General features: G+C 36.2%; 1 protein-coding gene across 8 annotated transcripts in view; it reads right to left on the reverse strand.

Moving 5' to 3' along the window:
• Positions 1 to 24,483, reverse strand: part of LOC145978626 (uncharacterized) — a 114,864-nt gene that overhangs the window by 43,664 nt on the left and 46,717 nt on the right. For 7 of the 8 annotated variants that reach the window (XM_083111376.1, XM_083111375.1, XM_083111373.1 and 4 more), the window contains 2 exons: positions 2,375 to 2,395; positions 1,173 to 1,283 (listed from right to left, as the gene is read on the reverse strand). In XM_083111376.1, the coding sequence (XP_082967502.1) occupies positions 1,173 to 1,283; positions 2,375 to 2,395 (132 nt within the window). The remainder of the gene's footprint in view (positions 1 to 1,172; positions 1,284 to 2,374; positions 2,396 to 24,483) is intronic. The other variant, XM_083111371.1, reaches the window with a different exon arrangement.

Consider the following 24,483-nt stretch of genomic DNA (forward strand, 5'->3'; position numbering starts at 1 on the left):
ACCCCTTGGCGAGGTAGTAAAAATTTACAATTAGATCAGTTATTTTGTACTTCTTCCACAGACAAGAGATGAATATGATTGTAAATGTTATTAGGAAGAGGATTCTATGAATGAATATTAATTCTTCTTGCATAGAGACCTGCCATTTGAGCAATGTTTAAGAAATAATGTGAAGTTTTACGCTACTCATAACTAAATAGCCTATGTATAACATATTATGTGGATTTTAAACTTTTATTGCATCTAACTGCATGTAATAAGGATTACGTTCATACTAGAAATTATTGATTCACATATGTCTTGTGAATTGTTTCAATAAATAACTCCAGATGTGACATGCCTACATGTTTTGGATACCCGGTGGAGGCACAATGCACAGTTGTGGAGATACTATTTTAAACTAGATCCACTTGCGATTAGACTTTGTCATAGGAGTGAACTTCAAACAACAATTCAATCAATTAGAGCTACTGAATGTTGTGATTCCCATACATAATACAACAAAAAAAATTACATGGGAGCAACATCACTTAATAATATTTCCATAGTTTCACTTTTCATTCAGTTTATATGAAAATGTTGATTATGTATGTGCAATTTCATTCAGACATTCATTTTTTAAATTATTTTCTTAACACCTTCCTATATGCACCTCAATCGATTCATGTAATTTTTTTTTATAAAACATATTTAATTTCAGAATATTTCTCACACATCTCAATTCTCAGGTACAGAAAATACATTTCTTGTGCTTGTGACGGGTTTGACACTTCTGAGACAGGATTTAAGGACTTTCCTCAGTCTTTCAGGAAACTCTGTGAAGTATATGGGTTACTGAAACTATTTTATTTTATTTTGACAAAAATTATTTACTAGACATTAATATAGTACTTCGCCTGAGGAAGAAGCTGATAGAGTGTAGAAACGTTACATGTGAAATGTTTTTAAATCTTAATAAATTGCCTTGGTCACCAACTTTAGCGTAAAAAAGGTAATAGGTTTGACAAAACAATATGCTATTTAAAAGTCATGAGACTAATGTTTGTAATATTAAAATCCAAATTGTGCATAATTTTCCCTTTAATTTCATTTCATAAGTGATACTTGGAATAAAAAAATATCCTAGTTTGTAAACTTTCACATATATAGAGACACGACGCCAGGACACTTACCACATGACATACGGCATTCACCAATAGAGTCAAACAAATCGTAATCAGTACAATCATGTGTGTGTTCGTAGTCTACCTCACAGCCATGGTCGGTACAGTTCCAGCACACTCCTGAAATATTCGATAATGACACATTATTTGCATAAGTATTTTGTAATTAATCACTGTTACAACTTTATTGATTTAGTATCTTTCTCTGAATAACACAAAAAATTCAGAAAAGCATTTTAGAAATTTAAATATGATTTTGTTTATTGGCAAAAATGTTATTATAAGCCTTTAATTCGCCGCCCTCTGTAGCGGAGTAGCAATCACAGGACACTACGACACCACGAATTCCGAGTCGAATGCCATGGGTATTCCTTGTGAGTGTCCGTCCCTTCACCAATTTCATCATATTTCATCCTCGTCTCCACGAGTGGCAGCGAAGAAAAACAAAATAAACCATTCAATCAAAGCTTAATAATTATTTGAGAACTTTTAACTTCTATATCAGTATATTTTTATGTGCGTTTTAAGATAAAGATTAAAATTTCATAATTAATATCTTACGTATGTAGCATCTAAATTTGCCAGTAAGTTGGAACGATTAGTGCTTAATATGAACTGTGTAGTTTTGGTTTATTTGTTTTTTCCCATCCAGGTAAAAAAAAGGGAAAGTGCTCCCCTGTGCTTAGCACCACGCCATGAACGCGTATAGCACAAAACATATTCAAAGATAAATGATATTAACTCTCGGGTTCCAGATTTAAATGACAAATCTCATACATATATATATATATATATATATATATATATATATACATATATATATATATATATATATATTATTATATTATCTAGAGTATACTGTTTGCGAGATCATTAAGTTCAGGAGAGAAAATTAATATTACCGTCTTATTTAAATTATTAATATTTGTGTCTTGTAGTTCATACATCATTTTGAATTGTGGTTTGTTTTAGTTTACATGTGTGAAAATAGCCAGCAAATCTAATAAATTCAATTTGTTTCTATAAATTACAGATATCAAGACTTACGTGCAACACTATTAGGTTGTTTCTTATTTATGTCTATATTTTCACAAACAAAGATATACAATAATTATATTTATATTTTGGAACTTCAATGTTTCAAAAAATATTATTTTTTAAAATAAAAATGAAATATAGTAATGAGCAGTCAATAAAAATGTAACACATACCTCCATGACGGTGCCTATGTTCTAGAAAATAATAAATATTAAAAAATAATTAATCGTGACACAATAAAATACAACTATATATATTTATAAATATGCAAATGCGTGACTTTCAGAATTGTTATTGAAAATATATATGAATGTAAGTGTTAAACATTTATGTGATGAATAAAGAAAGAATATCCACTTTGTGAGGAACTTCAGGAAATATCAATTAGAATACTTATTTTGTACTACTTCCACAAACAAGAATTGATTATGATTGCAAATGTTATTAGGAAGAGGATTGTATGAATGAATATTAATTATTATTTCAAAGAGATCTACCATATGAAACAAAATTTGAGAAATAATGTGAAGTTTTACGCTACTCATAACTAAATATACTATGTATGATATATTATGTTGATTTTTAACTCTTAATTCATTTACGTGTAGTTGCATGTAATGAGGATTGCGTTCATACTACAAACTAATAATTCACATCTGTCTTGTGAATTGTTTCAATAAATAACTTCTGATGTGAATTCAATGTATCCTCATATGCCTAACAAGTTCATGTTACTTTTCAACTACCTTGTCATAATGTCAGCAAATATATGAAATGATTGGTGATGAAATCTACTGGTCTCGTGCTGGATACACGTTTGAAGGCACAATACACAATGGTTTAGATACTATTTTACACTAGGTGCAGTTCCGATTAGACTTTGTCAGTGAAGTGGAATTCATTCAATCAATTCAATTAATTAAAGCTACTGAACTTTGTGATTCCCATCAATAATACAATGAAAAGATTACTTGAGAGGAACATCACTTAATAATATTTCAATAGCCTCACCTTTCATTCAGTTTATATGAAAATGGTTATTATGTATGGGTAATTCCATTTTTCGGGTTCACATTCAGACAAATTTACGTTCATTTTTTAAATTATTTTGTTAGCACCTTCATATATGCAGCTCTATCAATTCAAGTAATTTCATTTTCCTTCATGAATGTTATTTAATTTCAGAATATTCCTCCCATATCTCAATTCTCAGCTATAGAAAATATATTTCTTGTACTTGTGATGGGTGTGACACTTCTGAGACATGACTTTAGGACTTTCCTAATTCTTTCAGGAAACTCTGTGAAGTGTATGGGTTTACTGAAACAATATTATTTTATTTTCACAAGAAAAATGTACTAGACATTTAAATGATTTTATTTTTTAAAATATTAGAATAACTTTCTTCATAAACGTTGTAGAGTGCGACGGGTGTGACAAATTTTGTGACGGGTGGAAATTATCATAAATATATTCTTCAAGGTAACGTTTTTTTATAAATCAAGTAGTGTACGTCACAGCTTAAGATATAGAAACAATAAATTAGACAATTAAAACAAAAGTAGAATTAATTAGTTTTCTTAAGGTATATTACAATATCATGACTAAACTAACTTAAGTGGATACACTACACATAAAATCCCACTTCGCCACTTCTGGTACACCTCGAACACAGTCCTGGAACATTCGATACTGGTATCTTATTTACATAAATATTTTAACACCATTAAGCCTTGTTTCCATGATATGAAAAACTCAATATGCTGACCAAAGCAGATATTTATTTTATTATAAAACATAAACTAAACGTAACGTTTCAACCTTCTAGCAAGGTCTTCTTTAGACTCTGCACCAAGTATACAAATGTAACAAAGTACAAAAAACAGGACGATTTATATACACAAACATTACTCCCCTCTAGACTATTAGAAAATTGTTCTGAGACATTCTAGCAGATGGTTTCCCTTGTCAACTGTACTTCCACCTAAAAGGCTAAACATATTTTCTTCCATCTAGAATGTGGTTGGACTCTTTATCCCACGCTCTCTTACCTTCATTCTTCTTCCTTCTTCTCTCCTCTCTCTCTTGTCCTCTCCAATCTTTCTAACACCTTCTTCCATTCTTTGTTTATCGACAGTCCCCTATTCCAGTTCATTGTGTCTTCTTTACCTTTCTTCTCTATTTCCTTGGCCTCCTTCCATTTTCTCTCCCTTCCTATATGCTTAGCCCCATCCCACTCTATGTCATGTCCTGTTTCTCTCGTGTGTTTTAACATCGCATATCTCTCTCTCTCTCTCTCTCTCTCTCTCTCTCTCTCTCTCTCTCTCTTAAGTCGTACATCATCCCTATGTTGTTTCAACCTGTCTTTCAACCTCTTTTTCGCTTCTCCTATGTACACACTCTGACATTTTTTTACATTTCACTTCGTAGAAAATCCCTTCCTCTTCCTCTTCTCTGTTTTCCTTTTTCTTGTTTGCATTCTCCTTATTCTTAAGATGCTTCTCCCTCCCTTCCTGTAAGTTTTAATGCCCGCTTTCCTAAGCACTTTGCATATCTTTTCTGTGGTCTTCCACATACTCCTTATTCCAGACCTCCTCTCTTTTTCCTTCTCTTCATCTTTTTCTTTCTTTTCCAATTCTCCCCTGCCACTTTTGTTCCTTATTCTGTTGATGTCCAGTCTATCCTCCTTCTCATAGCCATTCCTTTCCAGCTGTTTCCATACGTTATTTATTTTGCCTTCTTTTTCACATTCTTTCGTGCATATTTTCTTGATTCTGTCCTCCATATCCTTTATAAAATTTATTTTTGTCACCTCACTTACATCACTTCTTTTGTGGCAGAATACCCCTGCTGCACATTGCTTCTGATGCCAAGCGGTTTCAATTTCTTGTCCTCCCTTCCTTTTCATCAATATATCTAGGTAGCTTATCTTGTCTTCTTCTTCTATTTCGAGTTCCAATAATATCACTCTTTCTTCATCTTGGATTTCTTTGGAAAAAATGTCGAGCTGCCTCTTCGTACCCTTGCATATGCCAAAACAATCGTCCACGTATCTGCAAAACAGAATTATTTTGTCACCTCCTTTTTCTATCACTTTGTTTTCCCATTCATTCATAACCAATTCAGCCAAAAGCTGTGCTTAGAATAGAACCTATATTCAGTCCTTCACTCGTTAACATTATTTTATCTCCCATTATACTGTAACCGTTATTCCAAATGGTTTCCAGCGCCTTCACTACCCTTTAACTATCCCATTCTACCATAATTTCTTGTCCCATTCTCTTTTTAACAATTTCCAAAACGTGTCTCCTCTTGATGGTTAGGAGCATACTTTTCACGTCTCAGCTAACCATTGTCGTCTTCATCTCATTTAACTTAAGTCCTTTTATGATGCCCACTACTTTTTCACTGTTCTTACCTGCTCTGCTTTCTTGCTGTGTTACTAACACTTCAATAACTTTCTTTAATGTATTTTCCAAGTGTTTCAAAATATTGTTTCTGCAGTCCATTACTGGTCTCAACTTTATCTCCTATTTGTGTATCATCGGAAAGCCTTTCAAACTTGGTATTCTTCCTGCCTGCTTTATGCACGTGTTGAATCCTTTCATTTTACAGTCTTGTATGACCCTTTCTCTTATAGTTTGTTCTTCTTTTGTTCCACAAATATCCTCATATCCGTTCTCGTTTAGATCTTCATACTCCTCTTGTATCATTCCCTTTCCATCACCACAATTACTCCTCCTTTATCTGCCTGCTCTCTCACCACATCACTTCTTTTCTTGATTTTCTTCATCCCTTCCCTTTCTTTTTGACTCAAATTATCTACTTTCCTTGTTCTTCCATTTCTTTCTTCAGTATGTCTGCTGTTCTTCTTCTAATCTTGTCTCTTTCTGGTTCTTCTTTTATATGGAGTACTGCTTCTTCAATGTCATATATAACTTCTTCATAATCTCTATTTCTTTCTTTAACTTTGAAATCAATTCCTAATTTTAAAAAAGCTTCGTCATCTTTTGATAGGTACATTCCCTATTACCACAACTTTTCTTCTGATATCCTCCTCTTCTTCCTCTTCTCCCTTTTCTTCTTTTCATCCTAGTCCCTCTCCTTTCTTCTTCAACTTTATTTTTATTTTCTCTCTAAACTTCTCTTGCCAGCTTTTCATTCCGTAAAATGTATATTCTATCGTAAAAATAGTTAGACCATCTTCAATAGGTTTTTCAATCCTTGTCAGGTCCTCCTTTATTATTCATATCTCATTTCTTCTCGCCCTTATTTCATTCCATATCAGTTCTTTTTCGATTTTCTGAACCAATATCTTACATCTCCTGGTGATGCAAACCACTCCCTTCTTACTTATTTTTATCCTTTAGGAGCTGTGATTCTCTCCAAACATTTTCTCAGGAACTTCTCTTGTATGTCTTTGTGTATTTCTTTCCTCTTCAAGTCCTTCCAGTTGTTAATTCTCTTCATCAGCATCGGAAAATGTCCAATTATAACACCATTAAGCCTTGTTTCCATGATATAAAAAACTCAATATGCTGACCAAGACAGAAATTTGTTTTGTTAAAACATAAACTAAACGTAACGTTTCAACCTTCTAGCAAGGTCTTGTTCAGACTCTGCACCAAGTACAAATGTGTAGTTAAATTAATTTCTGCCTTGGTCAGCATATTGAGTTTTTCATAAATATTTTGTAATTAATGACTGTTATAACTTTATTGCCTTAATATCTTATTCTGAATAACACAAAACAATTCAGAAAGACATTTTGGAAATTTAAATAATATTTTCTCTATTCGCAAAAAGGTTATTATAAACCTTTAATTCGCCGACCTCTGTAGCGGAGTGGCTATCACAGCACACTAGGACACCACGAACCCCGAGTCGAATGACATGGTTGTTCCCTGTGAGTGTCCCTTACACAATTTCATCATATTTCATTCCGCGAGTGACACAAAAGCGAAGTAATACAAATTAATTCAATGAATCAAAAACTTAATAATTATTTGAGTAGGTGAAACGGTAGGAGCTGGAACGGTCCTTTGACCTACTTTTTATTTTTACGACGTTTTACGGACTAAACTAACCTACAATGAGAAAATTGGTCAGAAGAGGCTCTGGCATCACTTTTTAAGCTATTTTGTACCTTTTGCAAATTTTGCTCTTATGCTGACCTCGTCCTTTGACTTACTTTTTATTTATTTGACCTACATTTGATGTCGATCTTTTACGTGCTAAGCTAACCTACAGGAGGAAAAAAATGTACAGTGCCAACACTTTTGAAGCTATTTTTGCAAATGTTCGACATGTTTTCTTACTACGCTTACCGCGTGATTTACTTTTTATTTTCACGATCATTCACGGGTTGAGCTAACCTAAACACACGTCGCTTGCCTACGCAGTGAAAGATAGAAAGAGGCATACATGTGCGTAAAATGATAAAGGCAAACAACGTGCGTCAATCAAAATTATTTTTGTTAGGAAAATCCTTGGCCTCCAAAAGAAGAATTTTTTTTATCCCGCCAAGGATGCATGATTCCCAACACAGTTCTAACGGCCGCGGCCATTTAAGCCACGCCTCTGTAGAGTTTCACGGTTTCTCTTTTTTTTCCTTAAACCCCCATGACTCCCTACAGAGGACCTCCGTGTGTGTGTTTTGCATGCAATGATGTGTGTAACTAACGATTCTAGTGTATGGTTATTTTTGTTGCAATTAATTTGTATGGCGTTTTATGAATGAAGTAAACAAATAAGGAAAAGAGATAATTTGAGAAGAAAAACTTTGGTTAATTAACATGGATGAATGGAATGTGTAAGAACTAAAGTTGCATGCTTATTTCCCTAGCGTGATAGAAGGGAAAGCTGGTTGCACCATCTGAAAGAAAGAAAAATATTCAGAAGTAGTGCGCATAAAAGAAATAACATGATAGAAAAAATATTCAAAAATAAATTAAACATTAGTGAGAATTTTTTTGATAATACAAAAAGAATTAAACATTAGTGAGAATATTTTTTTTGATAGTGCAAAAATTATTAAACATTAGTGAAAATGCTTTTCTTTCTCCCTCCTGCAGTGTGAAAAAAAAATTTGATTTTAGTGCAATTGTGATTTTATTAAAATGGAACAAGAAATATGAAAAATCGTTACTTCTTTTTTCTTTGAAGTAGGAGTCTAATGGCGCGAGCAGATTTTGCATCTTTCTTCATTTTCTTCTTCTTCATCGTCATAACCCCATTCTCGAGTGTGGATGTTGCAGTCCAATAACCTCACTTTGTTGTCATGTGGATCAAGCGCCACTTTGTTGATCTTGGATGTGTGCAACTGGGCGATGGTGCTCGTGATACGATGTTCTGTCATAAGTTGGTTGGTCTTGTTGAACAAGCACGACTTGTAGTCTTGCATGGTTAGCTTCCTGGAGCTTGTACGACCCACATCCTTCGCTTTATTTACTTCACTCTGGTCCTGGAGCTTAAAGCTGTACATTTTCGCTCGCAACCCTTCAAACTCTATGATGATGCGACCGTTGACTTCATCCTTCATCTTCCCGACTGTTATTTTGTTGGTGTTGTCGAAGAGGAAGTGGTCGTGAGGATAATTGGAGAAATCTGAAAGCTCTTTCATACTTTTCAGATCTTTGTACAGATCCTCTGTGTGGATGTTGTACACGAAGCTATCCGTGTCGGTGTACACCACTTCAACCCCCTCTCCATATCGAGGCATCATGATGTCGTAGTGGAACTTGCCAGCTTCGATAGTTCAAGGATCGCTACACCCACGGCGATTGGTTTGTCAAAGGTGACGAAACGAGGTGATCTCTCGATAAGTGCAAACGTTTCGTTCAGTATGGTGAAGTTCTTGTACGTTGGCTGAGCGATTAGTTTTTTTAGTTTTTTTCGGGTCGGAGACCAAGTTGATATTTTTTTCTTGTTCTCGGATCCTCCATACTCTTGCCGTAGATGCTATTATTTAATAGTTTATAGAGATCCTTATCGGCGGACGAAGAAGCTTGCGCTCGACGTAGTGTGTTGCCGTCGATGTAGGATGCTAGCGATCTGCTCTGTCTGAACTTCAATCCCGATTACACACGCTTCAAAACCATTGCATGTTGCAGGTAGAAGTGAAGAAGACGATAATGCACCACATAGTTCTCTTTGGTTTTGAAGGTGAGGATGAGTTTTTTCTCTTGATGCTTGTTGCCGGGAGCTGCTTCCATTACAGGTGCCATCGCAAAACCGCGATGTTCTTGATGTAGTGATGGTGGATATTCCAGATCTACTTTCAGGAAACATCCAAATTCATGGTCTTCGGTTCAAAGTAAACATGCTTGAAGCTCCTCGTTGCACTTCCATTTGTATTCTCCGATGGGTAGAGGCTCGGACATGGCATAACCATATAGGTTTTTCATATCCCAGTATGCCAAGAAGTTTGTTCGTTACCACGTTTCCCTTCTTCAACAAACAGAAGTTTATCCGCATCTTTGATGAGACCTATCTCCAATCTCGTGGACTTCATCATCGCTTGCCAAGAATATCCTGGTGTTGTATAGTTGTAAGCGGGATCCAAACCATATGCTGCTATTCCTCTGGAACGATGAAGATGAAGACGATCGCCCAATAACATCACATCCAGTTTCAGGTATAGATCATGGTAATCACCCATGTTTTGGCATCCAAAAACGTGCCATCCTTGCTGTGCGTGGTCGTACTCTTCTTCGCTGCAACAGGTGTCGCTAAGACGACTGTAAAATTTATGACGGGGAGGGACCGCAGTGTCTGCGAATTTGGAAGTGTCAGTCATATACTCATAAGAGTAAATACCTTTTGGGCTTCACAAAGCTAAATGATTGTCGTCAAAACCTCTCCTGGTGGCAACCAAATTGTCGTCGGTGAGCTGAGATGCGAGTACGTAAGATGGCAACGATGGTTCAGCGATAACGGTGACTGTTTCGTGTCCGGTGTTTATATGTGATTTAAGTGATTCGAGTGCAATCTGTGAGTTTATATTATGCTTGCGAACAACAGTAAGTACGCATGAGCACTTATTTATAAAAATAATTACAAATATTTGACTTATATACAGTAGTAGATGTATTTTCTAGTTGGTGAATGGTAATGTAAACAAACGGGGTTGGACTCAGAATTACCAACTCAATTTGGATTTTGTTGGCTCTAACCGCAGTGTTGCTAGGTCACCAAGTGTGATAAATTATTTTCTAACCGGACACTGACTCAACACCGATAAGATGGGGGTTTGTGGAAAATGTTCCAAAACGGTGGTGCGACAAGATATGTTTCAAAAGATTCAGTGTAAGACCTGCAATAATATTTATCACAGCGCCTGTGTGAATTTAAAAGAGGATGACATTAAATTTATTCGTTCTATGGAACAATCATGGATCTGCGATGTATGTGTAAAATCTCGCCGAGGTAGTATTGGTGATGGAACACTCGTGGTTTCTGATGATCATCTTCCTACTCATGATGAGATGTATCGTCTTTTATTAGATATAAAGGAGGAAATAAATGTAATAAGGAGAAGTAATAAAACGGTGGAGGATGAGATTGGGAAATCACTGAATTTAGCTCATGAAAAATTAGACGAGAACGCCAATCTATTAAAGTGTCAAAGCGTTGAATTGAAGAAATGTATGGAGGTAATAGATGATTTAAGAAATGAGAATGCCAGATTACATAAGAAAATAGGAACTTTAGAATTACAGTTGGATGAACTGGACCAATATGGTAGAAGGAACACTTTGGAAATACATGGGGTCCCATCTAATAAAAACCAAAATGTAGTAAATATTGTTAAGAATGTAGGTCAGGCTTTGGATGTAAAACTTGAAGACAACATGATTGATTGTTGTCATAGATTGGAATCATCAAACCAAAATGTACCTGGTATAATAATTAACTTTGTAAAGAGGGACGTCAGAGATGAAGTTCTTCGTAGACGTAAAGTAAAAAGGACGTTACACTGTAGGGACCTCGGTCTGAATCAGGGGGGCCTGTATATATTAATTGTAATTTAACACCGCTAAGGAGGAGTGTATTCAATGAGGCTAGAAAACTTAAAAATGAAAGAAATTATGCTTTTCTTTGGATTGACTGGGCAGGCAATATAAAACTCAGAAAAGCAGCTAATGACTCTCGGGTACATATACTTAAGTCAGTGCATGATGTTCGTGCTCATGTTTAGAATGGCGAGTCATACAAATTTTTCATTTTATTATCAAAATGTTTGGGGCTTAAATACTAAACTAACGGATATGTATCTGAGTGTGTTAGCGAACAATTATGACATAATTGCCATAACTGAAACTTGGCTTAGGGCTAATGTAACGGACTCTGAATTTAGCGATAATAGGTATGTAATTTTTCGTCAGGATAGAATGGATAAAAGGGGTGGAGGTGCTTTAATAGCTGTAAAAAGTAATTATTATGTAAGAAACATAGATGTTAATATTGAAAATGTTGAGATTGTATGCATTAAGATTGGGTTTGAAATTTACTCTTTAATAGTAATTTGTGTATACTTCCCGCCAAAGTCAAATGTTATAGCTTATCAAACATTTTATGCATTTGTAGAAGATATGTTTAATATATGTAGCTGTAAAATTATAATAATTGGAGACTTTAATATTCCGTCTATTATTGAGTCGACTCATGATTTGACACAGGGGTGATTGCATAATTTTGTGTCTCTGACTGGTCTTGTTAGCATAAATAATATTAAAAATATCAATAATAGAACGCTTGATCTAGTATTAACGAACGTAGATAATTTACCGGAAGTTCGAATGTGTACGGATCCTCTTGTGAAGATTGATAGACATCATCCACCGTTAGAATTACATGTCAACACTGGTAATGCAAAAAGTAATATTAAAAACAGAACTACTAACATTCTTAATTTTCGGAAGACGGACTTCTATAATATGTATAAAGACATTAAGGAAGTGAACTGGGATGCATTAGGTAACTTTGATGATCCAGATAAAGCTGTATCGTATTTTTACAAAATATTAAATGAAGTCATCACGAGACGAGTACCTAAAAAGAAACATAAGAAACTGTCTTATCCATGCTGGTTCACTCAAGAAATTATAAATGTGTTAAAGTCAAAGGAAAATTATAGGAAGAAAAAATAACATTCAGCTAATAATCTATTAAGATTTAAGGAGCTTCGTAAAGAATCAAAGAAGCTGATTAATGCTGCATATAGAGCATATATTAGTAACTCCGAAGAAGCTAGTAAAACTAATCCAAAGTGCTTTTGGGATTTTATTAACAATAAGAAGAAAGGGAATACTCGAGTGAATACAATGACATGTAAAGGTACGGTTCTTGATTCTAATCAGTCTATCGCAGACTCGTTTGCTGAATATTTTAGTAGTGTCTATGAAAAACAGGATACAGAGCTGTTGGATATTGGTAATTTAACCATGGATGTGAGTCACTGTTTAGTTGTAATGGAGATCAAGGAGGATGAATGTAAACAGTCAATTCGGAAATTAAAATCAAGTAAATCTTGTGGGCCAGATGGAATACCCTCGTATGTATTTAAAGGTTGTGGTGAGTGGTTATGTTATCCTTTATGTAAAATTTATAATCTGATTTTAAATTCGGGTAAGTTTCCTACTTTATGGAAGATAAGTAAAGTTTGTCCCATATTAAAATCTTGTAACCCTAGTGACATCTCAAATTATAGAACGATTTCATTAATATCTGTACCTGCTAAAATATTCGAACAAATACTCTACAATAAAATATTTTTCCATGTTAAACCCTATTTATCTTCTTGTCAACATGGATTTATACCGAGAAGATCTACTGTAACTAATCTCGTTACCTTTACTCAATATATCGCTGAGGCAGTTAATCAAAATCAAGCAGTAGACGTAATTTACACTGACTTTGCAAAAGCGTTTGATAAGCTAAATCACCGCATCCTTTTACAAAAATTGGTACAGTTCGGTTTCTCGGATGATTTCATTGTTTTATTTCAGTCTTACATATTGAATAGAGAGCAGTATGTTCTTTATAATGCTTGTTCATCGAGTACATATATTAGTCATTCGGGTGTTCCACAGGGATCCAACCTTGGTCCCTTATTGTTCTTATTATATATTAATGACTTACCTTCTGTTGTTAATTACTCAAAGTGTCTCTTATACGCAGATGATTTAAAACTCTACAAGAATATTGTAAAATTTAAGGATCTTACAGAATTACAGTCCGATTTGAGTGAATGCCATCAATGGTGTATAAGAAATAAGCTCTATTTTAATGTTGCTAAATGCTTTTCCATGACATTTACAAGAATTTCATCTACATTTTTATTTAATTATACTATTGGTGATGTGGGTCTTCAGAGAGTCAATATAATTAAAGATTTAGGAATAATTCTGGATTCTAAACTAACTTACAAGAAGCATGTTGATAAACTAGTAGTTAATGGTTTCAAAACTCTGGGATTTATATTTAGAAACACAAAGGAAATTCAGTGTAGTAAAGCCTTAACAGTTGTGTATAATGCTCTGGTGAGGAGTAAATTGGAATACGCTAATGTAATCTGGAGTCCTTACTTCCAATTATGTATTTGTAAACTCGAACGAATCCAGAATAAATTTTTAAGATATCTGTTCTTTAAAAAATACAAAAAATCGTCTTATGTGTTAAGAATACCTTATAATATGCTACTAACTGAGTTTGAATTTTCCTCTTTGAAAACTAGTTCTGATATTGCAAAGCATATTTTATTATATAAAGTTGTTAATGGTCTAACCGAAACAGAAGAAGTTTTGCAAAGATTAAACTTCTGTACTAAACCTCAATCATTAAGATTGCGTCAACCGTTTATATGCACTTTTTCCAAAAATTTGGTCCATCAGAATTCTGTGGTCATTAGTATGTGTAGACTCGTACATAATAATATTGTTAAGGATAAAATTGATGTAGATTTTGCATTCCCTTACGCAAAGTACATATCAGTAATAAAGGGCTACTATTCAAGACAAAGTTAAGATGTAACGATAAATGGTATTTAATTTTCTTATTTTTATGTTGTGTATTGTATGTATTGAATTGCACTTAACGTTATGGATTTGTATATTATCTTTTATGTTTATATGTTCGATAATCTGAAAAATATCAAAATGAGAGTTCGGTGTTTATCTCTTTTGTTCAGTGCGGATTTTAATATGGAGTTTCGTTATACTGTTTCAAGTCTGAAGCTTCAGCTTCATGTATATTGGTACTATAGTATTATTATAATTTTATAATTTTTGTTTTGTTGTATTAGTTGTATTATGTTTGTCGGTGGGTATATTGTATTGTATTTGTATTGTATTTTTTATCTTTTTATTTTATTTTTTATTTTTTTGTGTTGCATAATGTGTTGTTGTAATATCCCATTGTAATTGGAGCATTGCTCTGTTATGGGATTGCTTATAAATAAATAAATAAAACTCGATGACAGAAAGTTGTACGAGTCCAGAGAACAAATTTCTAGTTATTCAGTATTTCCTATGTCCACTTTCTTGCTGAAGGAAACGAATTTCTCCTTCGTTCGTGCTATGACGCTAATGGGTTGAGCGTCGCATCCCATTTCCTTTATGAAGAGTTTGGCATCGTATCCTGCCAAATTATGTATGAAGACCGGTATAAAATTGGGTATCTTAATTTGGAGATTGCAGTTATTACACAGGGGGGCCACATATTTTCCCGAGTGATTGTTGTGGTGTTGAACTTTGACATTTTCGAGAGTGAAGTTACATTCACGAACTTCGCAGTGGGTGGCGCGATCGTATGATTCCTTCTCTTCCTGGTTAAGAGGCTCTATTGTTTTGTCTTCTCTTAGTACAGGAGCGAATTGTATGGCCAACTGTTTCAAGGTTTGGATACATTTTTGTGGAGGATCATTGCCACGATGTAAAATAACATTGCCTGTGTTGTTGACCATCGATCCAAATGCGCAGGCTTCGTGGTGTAGAATTTCAGTAGTACTCGATAAGTTGGGATTCAGTTCGCAAATGGCGAGTGGAACTTGAAAACTTTCAAAGTCGGTGCATATCACCATGGGATACCAGAGTAATGCCTTGTAGTTAGAAAACTTCATGCCTCGAGAAGGCATTTTGATAGCTTCAGTCGGACGTTTACTACATAGACGAAGGTGATCCTGGAGTTCTTCATCAACACTCTTCTTTCCTTGACCCTAGAATATACTCAGACATCTGTCACATACTCGAATTTGATTTTCATCTCTAGTAATTTGACTTGTTGATAATTTTGCAAGGTTTTGTATTAAGCAGGAGTGATAATTATCATCATCTTCGATCAGCAGCAACCTGATGACATGATTGCTTTCAATTTTGCTATATCTCAGAACGTAGATGGCGTGATTTTTGTCTAAGCCGAAAACGTGCACTGCTATATTTCTGTTTTTATTATTCTTAGACTGAGTCTCAAATTTTGATATGCCCCGAAGATTTGCTGGGTAATTGATGCCGGCTACAGATTTTTCGAATTCTGAGAGGTATTCTGGCTTATTGTAGTGGTATAAACAAAGTTCATCGTTTCCCGCTGGGTGATGATCAGCAATAATGCACCACAAAAAGCATGTTATCCTCGTTCTGAATATTGATGACGGCTTTCTTACTTGCTATTTCCGGAGGCACATTGATGTAACTAGATGCTCCTATCGGGTTGTAGCGTCCAATCTTCAAAGTTAAAGTGTGCGGCAAACCGCAAAGTGACCAACCCGGTCCACGTTTTTGGAAAGTCTCGTGCTTGTTCAACAAAGGCTCAAACAGCTGGTTGCAAATGGCATCCAACTCATCGGCGTCGGCAGCGTGGAGAATTTTAACACCAGTGTAATTATGGTTTCTTGTTCCTCCTTCGTGTTTTCATAGATAGCAGAGAGTATAAAATTAATCTTTAACGGATATTGTAACAAGGCATCGGTGATAGACGAAAATAATTTGATTTTCACCGGCCGAAAGAAATTATTGACATCTGTTGTAACTTGTGATGTGAAAGTCTCCTCGGTTAAAATATTCGAAATATTTTCGCCTGTACGCTTCTGCTTCTTTCGAGGCGCTTGATCGTCAATATTCAGTTTTCTCTTACTCGATCCTTCCCCATGCACATTCTTCCGATGTCTACTCAAGTTGGAAATGGAAATATATTTCCCACACAGGACACATGCACGTTTCGCTTCAATCTTCTCCATTTTTGCTAAGATGTAAAAAAGATGAAGTTACTATTTGCGTACCTTAATTTTTTATATTAGACCCAAGCAAAATAGAAGCACAGCTTGATACGATGTGAATTGATTTCGCAAGATATTCTGTTACCATGATCTTTGTATTATTATTGTTTGAAAGATGGTAAGAAATGTTTTAGAAGCTCCACAAAAAAATCATGCACTGTATTATACGAACTGTCTAAATTTTTTTCACAGGCATTAAAATAACCATGCCTATGTACTTATTCGGTTTCAGAAAGCAGATCATCATGGAAACTGCACCACCAAGCTTCAATGACCTCTTTCCTTCTGTGTTACCTAATCTCAACGGTTATTTAATTATTCACCTGAATAACATTTGGACGAAATTCGATGACCTTGTCGGTAGAACGTTTTACGTCTTTAACAACAACCTCAATTTCTACAAGATTACGATCGGCGGGAAACTTCAAATAACCGTGAATCCGGAAAATGTAGGCGAAATCAAGGTTTCCTCCGGCATGAACCTTTATCGAATCAAACATGATAAGATGGATTCTGCGACAACGTATGATCTTTCTGCAGGAGATTATTTTTTTGTTGAACATCTGGGAGAATATGATAAACTTATTCCTCTCTTCGTAGAATTGAAAATCACGTATCCGTTAATAAATAAATAACAATAGTAATAAAAATGCCTAACGCTATTTTCGGACACACGAAGAACGTGGATCATGCCAGCGAGATTCTTATGCTGGATGTCAGGGTTAAAAAGTTAAGGAGCGACCTGATAGCTTTGCAAAATACACTCAACACCAATTTATAGTCGCAAATATCTAGTCTTCAGTCTCAATGCTTGGACCTCATTCTCAAAATAGATTCCGAACTGAAATCTTTGTTAAAAAATTATCTCGACGTACCGTCGATCGGCAACGTCCAAGATATACAATTGAGCGTTGGTTCGCTTCAGAACGACTTGGTGAAGTTGCAGCAGATTCAAACGAAAGATATATAAAAATTGAAACTTGAACTTGAAGAGCGAACTTCCAACCTGGAAAAAAAAAATTTCCGAACTTCAAAACTTGATAGGCGGCCTTAAGGATGATTTCGACGTCACACAGTTTCTAACTTACTTGATGAATTTTCCACGATCGAAAGTGAGAAACGTACCTTGGATTCCATCAAGGAGAAACTTTAAACGGAAGAAATTCATAGCACTCTCGAAGAAATTAAGAGTAAACTGCAGATTTTGGAAGACACCATCACCAATTTACCTTCGTCTGACGAATTGCAAGCTATCAGCAAGAGCGTAGCGAACATCAAGATTCAGTTACAGGTTTACCAAGATTTCGAACACATTCAAACTACGATCGCTACACTCCAAGAGTCTTTGGAGTTGATCAACGACGAAATAAAAAATATCCACTCTCTCGTGGAGAGCTTCCAAAATCAGACCATCAGTATTCAAGACACGTTCAGCAGAAGATTGATTACTTGGAAAATTTGAACGTCGAATCTAATCTCAACCATTTTCATCATTTCTTGGACAACATACAGCGTGATCTCGAAACCTTGCAGACGAGTGTTCCGTTGAACGAAGATTTACAGAATTTGAAAACGGCGGTGTCGACGTTGTCCGAATCCACTGACGTGGAAAGTATCAAAGAACTCGAAATCATTGTAGTTGGTCTTCCCACCTCGGAAGAACTTCGAGCCGTCAAAAGAAACATTTCACGCATACTGAAACAAATTAAAACGGAAGTGATGGACACAGAACAGATTCGGGACGAAATTTCTTCGCTTCGCGACATGGTGTCCACGTTACCAACATCGCAGAGCGTGTCCGATCTCCATACGCAGTTCACCGACATGAGAAACATAATAAACGATCTTACAGTGAAAAGTTCCAAATAGCATCTTTTGGAAAATCTTCAGCAAATTGTCTTCAGCGTCAGAGAACAGGTTGGTGTTCTTGGAACTAATGCTGCCTATTAGGAATCGACGATAGTCGCTTTCAGTTCTAAGTTGTAAGAACTGAACGAAAAGTACAAACAATGGAACGTGGAAATAAAAATCAAACCGTCATTTTCGTCCATAACGGATTACATCGCCGAGCAATTGTTACCCATAGAAAATAAACTGGGACACCGTCACAGTAATCTTGTTACTATCGATACTAAAATTTCCAAATTGTTTTCCTTGCAAGGTATAGAAATTAATAGTATACCGAACCAGCAAGGAACTTCCACGTTCGTTAAGGACAACAAGTTTTACCTATTAAGTCAACACAAGCCATATTACATATTTTTAATCGACGGTACCATACAAATACATGAAATTTCATACTGGGCTCATGGGAAACAGATCGCTGTTCCTACAATAACATTAATAAGTAAGCGCGGAGTCCAGAAGGCAGGAAACATACCTTTAGCGTACTGAAAAGAAATTCATTCCGTATATGAAATACACAAGGATCAAGATCTTACGGTTTTTGATTTAGTCACCAGAGATAAACTTTTTATTCAAAATACCAGTGCCGCCTTCGAGACATCCAATCACTTAAGTCATTTTCTTCAAACGTAATCTCGCACTCAATGTCTAGACAAGCTATAGTTGAAGAGTTGCACAAACCTGCACGTCGCTAGTACGAACGTTTAGCTGTAGTAACAAAAGGAATTGATGATTTGTGGCAAAGTGATCTGATTGAAATGATTACAGGAAATTTAAAAAAAAATACATAAAATCAACAAAGGCACCAAGTACCTCCTGACCGTCATAGACACATTTTCAAAATTCGCATGGGCTTTACCTTTAAAATAAAAAAACTGGAATATGCGTGGTCGAAGCATTCAAAACCATTTTCAATGAAAGTGGTAGATGTCGTCGATTTCTTCAAACGGATAACGGAAAAGAATTCTACAATTCAATTTTCAGACAATTTATTCAAGAACATGACATTCAGCATTATTCGACTTTGTCACATCAAAGCCAGCATCGTGGAAAGATTTAATAGAACTTTGAAAACGCGCATGTGGAAACGTTTCACGCTTCAGGGAAATTACAAGTGGGTCGACATTCTTCCGAAACTCATTGACGATTACAATCACACCGTTCACAGCATGATACGCATGAAACCCGTCGACGTTACTAAATCCGACGAGGGACGATTAATTTATTCAGTTTATTGTCCAAAGTATCGTCTCACGACCAAGAAATCAAAATTCAAAGTTGGAGATCAGGTGAGGATCAGCAAATTCAAACGCACGTTCGAGAAGGGATTCACAATAAATTGGACCACGGAACTTTTTACGTAGTACGAGTTCTACCCGGAAACCGTCACACGTATATAATAAAGCACAGTCGCGGTTAAATTTTGAAAGGAAGGTTTTACTAAGAGGAACTCACTAAAACTAAATACCCCGACACGTACCTCATGGAGAAAGTATTGCGCAGAAAAAATAAAAATAAACTGTTTGTTAAATGGCTGGGACTTCCGGAAAAGAGTTGGATCGATCCAAACGAAGTGATCTTATGAGTACGTGGAGCGTAGTGAAGCGTCTACCTGATTCGAAATGTCAAACTAAAAGAAAAGAGAACGGCGAATTGCTTCCGGATAACATTTGTTGTCTAATCGTAGGTCTTTCCGATTGTGGAAAAACCTCGTTGCTTGTGGACAATTTTCTCCTTGCACCGAATTGGTTAGATTGGAAGAACAGGCACCTGTACGTTTTCTCAAAAAAAGTTTGAACAATCGAAATACCAGCAACTGATGAAATTGTACGATAGACTGGACATAGCTATCTTCGAATCGGAAATAAAACACCTCAGCGATTGTCACGAAAATTCTGTAGTTGTGTTCGACGACGACATCATCTTAGAAAATCAAAATGATATTCGCAACTTTTTCACTCAGGGTCGTCACAGGAGAATGGATTGCTTTTACCTAGCTCAAAAGTTTTCCAAAATTCCAAAATTGTTGCTACGCGACAATGATAATTTCATTTGTTTGGCGACAATGATAATTTCATTTGTTTGTTTCGTCAAGATCACACCAATCTCAAGCATGTCTACGATGACTACGTGGGTGGAGATTTTAACTACAACGAATTTTAGAAATTCTGCTCTTCTTGCTGGAACAGTGACAATTTAGGATTCTTAACGATCGACATGACACAAAAACCCAACGATGGAAAATGCAGAAACAAAATCAACGATTTTGTAACGTCACACGACGTTTAAAATAACCCCATATCAAAAATGACAAAACGCAAAATCGAAGACGACAGTCTTATGCTGCGCGATTACCTCGCGAAACTATTCAAAGTTGGATATCCGAGAATCGTAAATTCTACGAAGACAACAAGCGCGAAGATCAACCTATTATCGACGCCATAAGCGGTCTCGGTAAAAAGATTAAAAATGTCACGGAACAGAACAAGGATCTGATCACGGAACTCGTACCTTTTGCCGCTCGAAATTATGAAGATTATCCTCCAACGCCTCTCTCTAGCATTCACATATCTCTCGAAATTCCGAGACGTCGTCAAGCTATAGGAAGTATTTCATCTTCTTCGGAGAAAATCGAGTTGGGTCCATTGGTAAGATATTATTTGAATATCGGGAAATTCGACAAGGGGAGGTGTTCGGATTCTACACAAGCATGGAAACCAACGAAGGAGTGATTTGGAAAATTGGAAAATTGGAAAATCGAAAGTCACGTTCGAAGGCGACGACTTTAAACTTAATTTAGGGGGAAAAATAGTTGGGCTAGGTATCCTGGAACAGTTGGACTTTGTGAACTCATCACGAAAAAATATCCTCAAGATTACACGGACGAAGATTATCAAAGTTACAGAGATATTTTGATAATGTCTGATGCTCTGTATCAAAACAACGACGCTTCTCAGAATCGAGTGAAATCAAGCAGGGGAGAGAAATACAGGAATCTCAGCAAACCTATTTGGAACGATATAAAAAGTGGAAGCGGCGTCAAACTCTACAACACGCTGCCGAATGAATTCGTTTGGGTTAACGACGTTAGGAAACTCGTAGATCGTTTACTTGTCATAGCAGGTGAAGAGAATGCAAGCAATCGTAATTTTTGCAACGAGAAAGTAGGAATCGTGGACATGATCGGCACCAAACTCTCCAACTTCATCGTAAACGACAGTAAAAGAATTGGATATCTGATCAAAATCATCAACACTCTACCGCCGAAATTTTGGAATGTTGCAGAAGGCAAGGGACTCGTGAACAACATCATAACCAAATTACCGTTCGAAATGAATATTCCAGGTTATCAGTATTGCGGACCGGAAACCAAACTCGAACAACGCTTGGAAAAAGGAGGCAAAGGAGTGAATCCGTTGGACGCCGGTTGCAAAGATCACGACATCGCTTACAATGTACACATCGATCTAGATGCACGTCACAAAGCAGATTAGAAACATGCTGCTTTCGGAAGATTCATCAGCAGGGACGCTTCTCTGGGTGAAAGGGTCGCAGCGTTGGGCACGACCATCGCCATGAACACGAAACGAAAATTGGGATGGAAATTGTTACCGATCGTCAAAAGATCACGACATCGCTTACAATGTACACATCGATCTAGATGCACGTCACAAAGCAGATTAGAAACATGCTGCTTTCGGAAGATTCATCAGCAGGGACGCTTCTCTGGGTGAAAGGGTCACAGCGTTGGGCACGACCATCGCCATGAACACGAAACGAAAATTGTGATGGAAATTGTAACCGATCGTCAAAAAAAACTCAACGAGACAAAAAAATCTTCGATATATAAATAACACACCGTGAAAAAATCCAGTAGCTTGGTTTTTTATAAAAATGAGTGAAGCTCGAGCATTAAAACAAATGCTAAATTTATCAGTAGAGTATATAAAAATTCAGGAATTAGAATTGGGCAAACCTTACGCAAAAACTCCCGGTGAAATTGCTGCAACTTGGTATGGTCCCAAAGTGCGTCTATTGTTCGACGGTCAATATAGAATATTTTTACCAGATCGATACGCTAACATTTTATCTGATCAGAAGCTATTTATTTTAATTGAGAATAAAACTCGAATCGTGTACAAGGGGAAAAAGGAACTTCCTGGTAACAAATCGAAGCATGTAATAGAATTTGTTTAATAGACAAAAATATTTTTCTTTCACAAATAATCCACCTGCGAAAAAAAATCTACATAATGACAGAGACAAAAAATTCCCAGAATATATAAATAACATATCGTCAAAATAAAAATAACAAAAACTCATAGACCTGGCAAAAAATCTACGAGATCACAGAGAAAAAAATCCCAGAATATATAAATAACATACCGTCAAAATAAAAATATCAAAAAATCATAGACCTAGCGAAAAAAATCTACGAGATCACAGAGACAAAAGAATATCGCGCTGAGTGAGACCCTTAATATATACATAAATAACATAGCATCATCATGAAGCCCAAGGGTGTCGTTTACCAAGTACCGTACTCGAATCTAAAAACTTTTGGTGCCCTCGACGGGTTACTCACCAAGAAACAACACGAAAAGAAACGTTCTTGCTTGTCCAAAGGTCACGGAATGAAATTGTTACTCAGCACTCCTCAATTGAAAAAATTGCTGCAATCAAGAAAAAATCTCACCACCTTGGTGGTTTCATATTCAGCACTCCGGCAATTCTAGCAGCTTTGGGTGCAGTGGGAAGTTTGGCAGGTGGAAGTGCAGCCATCGCAAAAACCGTAATCGACTTGAAAAAGAACAAGGCGGAATTGGAAGAACAGAAACGTCACAATCTGGCCATGGAGGAAAAAGGTAAAGGCGACAAAGCTTTGAACAAGTTTAAAAAAAGAAGAAGCACTCAGTAACCGCGACATTGAATCTCTGATCGAACCGTTGGGAATCAAAAACTTTAGAGGAGTTTTCATGTCAGATTCTTTACCCTCCACCGTAAGAAAAAAAGAGTGTGGAGTCGTCAACTTGGGCAATTACGAGAATCCAGGCATGCACTGGATATGTTATTTCAAAAATTCAAACGCGTTCGTTTTCGATTCTTTCGGAGGTGTTCCTCCGTCGACTTTAGTAAAATATCTCAAAGTTTCCAACCTCTACTAAAACGACGAAAGAATCCAAGGTTTCGAGGAAGTGAACTGCGATCACCTTTGCGTTTCCATGCTCTCTTTCATGTCACGAATAAATAACCAACCGATTCGAATTTTCCAGAAAGCATTGTGGAACCTGAAACATCATGGGAGTGGTCCATCTCACAAGCGAGACTTCGGTCTTGAAACTCACGTTGCACGATGATATCGTCTATCAAAAATCCATAGCTCTTCGTGATTTTTTACAGCATGTATATGATTCCAAACATCACAGAAGACAACACCATAAAAATCGGAAACGAAAAAATCAGCATAACATCAGGTCAGTACAATTTTTGCACTTTGCAAGCCGAATTACCGAGAGGAGTACTACTCTCTCAAAATTCCGTGACCCAGAGACTTGAGTTGGTGTCCGCAACAGAAACCTTGGACCTGGGAACTATCAAACTCGAACCTGGCATAAAACGCTTCAGTGCTAAAATTCTAAAACTCCAAGCTATCGAAACTTTGAACGTACACTGCAACGTGCCGGAAGGCATGATCACGAAAGCAGTTAATATCGGAAGTCACAAGCAAACTGGAATCATAGCGACCTTCAAACCGAATTTGAAATTCAAGGAACCGATCAACTTCACTCCCTCGTCACCAATCTACTTTCCCATATGCCAGAAACGACCAGATTGAATTAGCGATGACAAACGAAAAAGGTGAGATTGTGGAATTCAACGGCCATCGTCGAGATCAACATGTAAATAACTACTACAATGGAGCAAATTGAAAGTTACGAATTGCAATCTTTTCCTCCCGACCGTCGCACGTTCGCCAATCTCAACGAACCGAACCGAGAGATAGAGGTGGACATCGATGTCGGGGATGGATTCGTTCATCCTCAGAGAGCAGACCTGTACGTTAAATTCGACATGGTGAAAAAAATAAAGCGGAGAAGAATTTCC

Source organism: Lepisma saccharinum, chromosome 25, assembly GCF_977018435.1.
Source record: "Lepisma saccharinum chromosome 25, izLepSacc3.1, whole genome shotgun sequence".
Classification (NCBI taxonomy): domain Eukaryota; kingdom Metazoa; phylum Arthropoda; class Insecta; order Zygentoma; family Lepismatidae; genus Lepisma; species Lepisma saccharinum.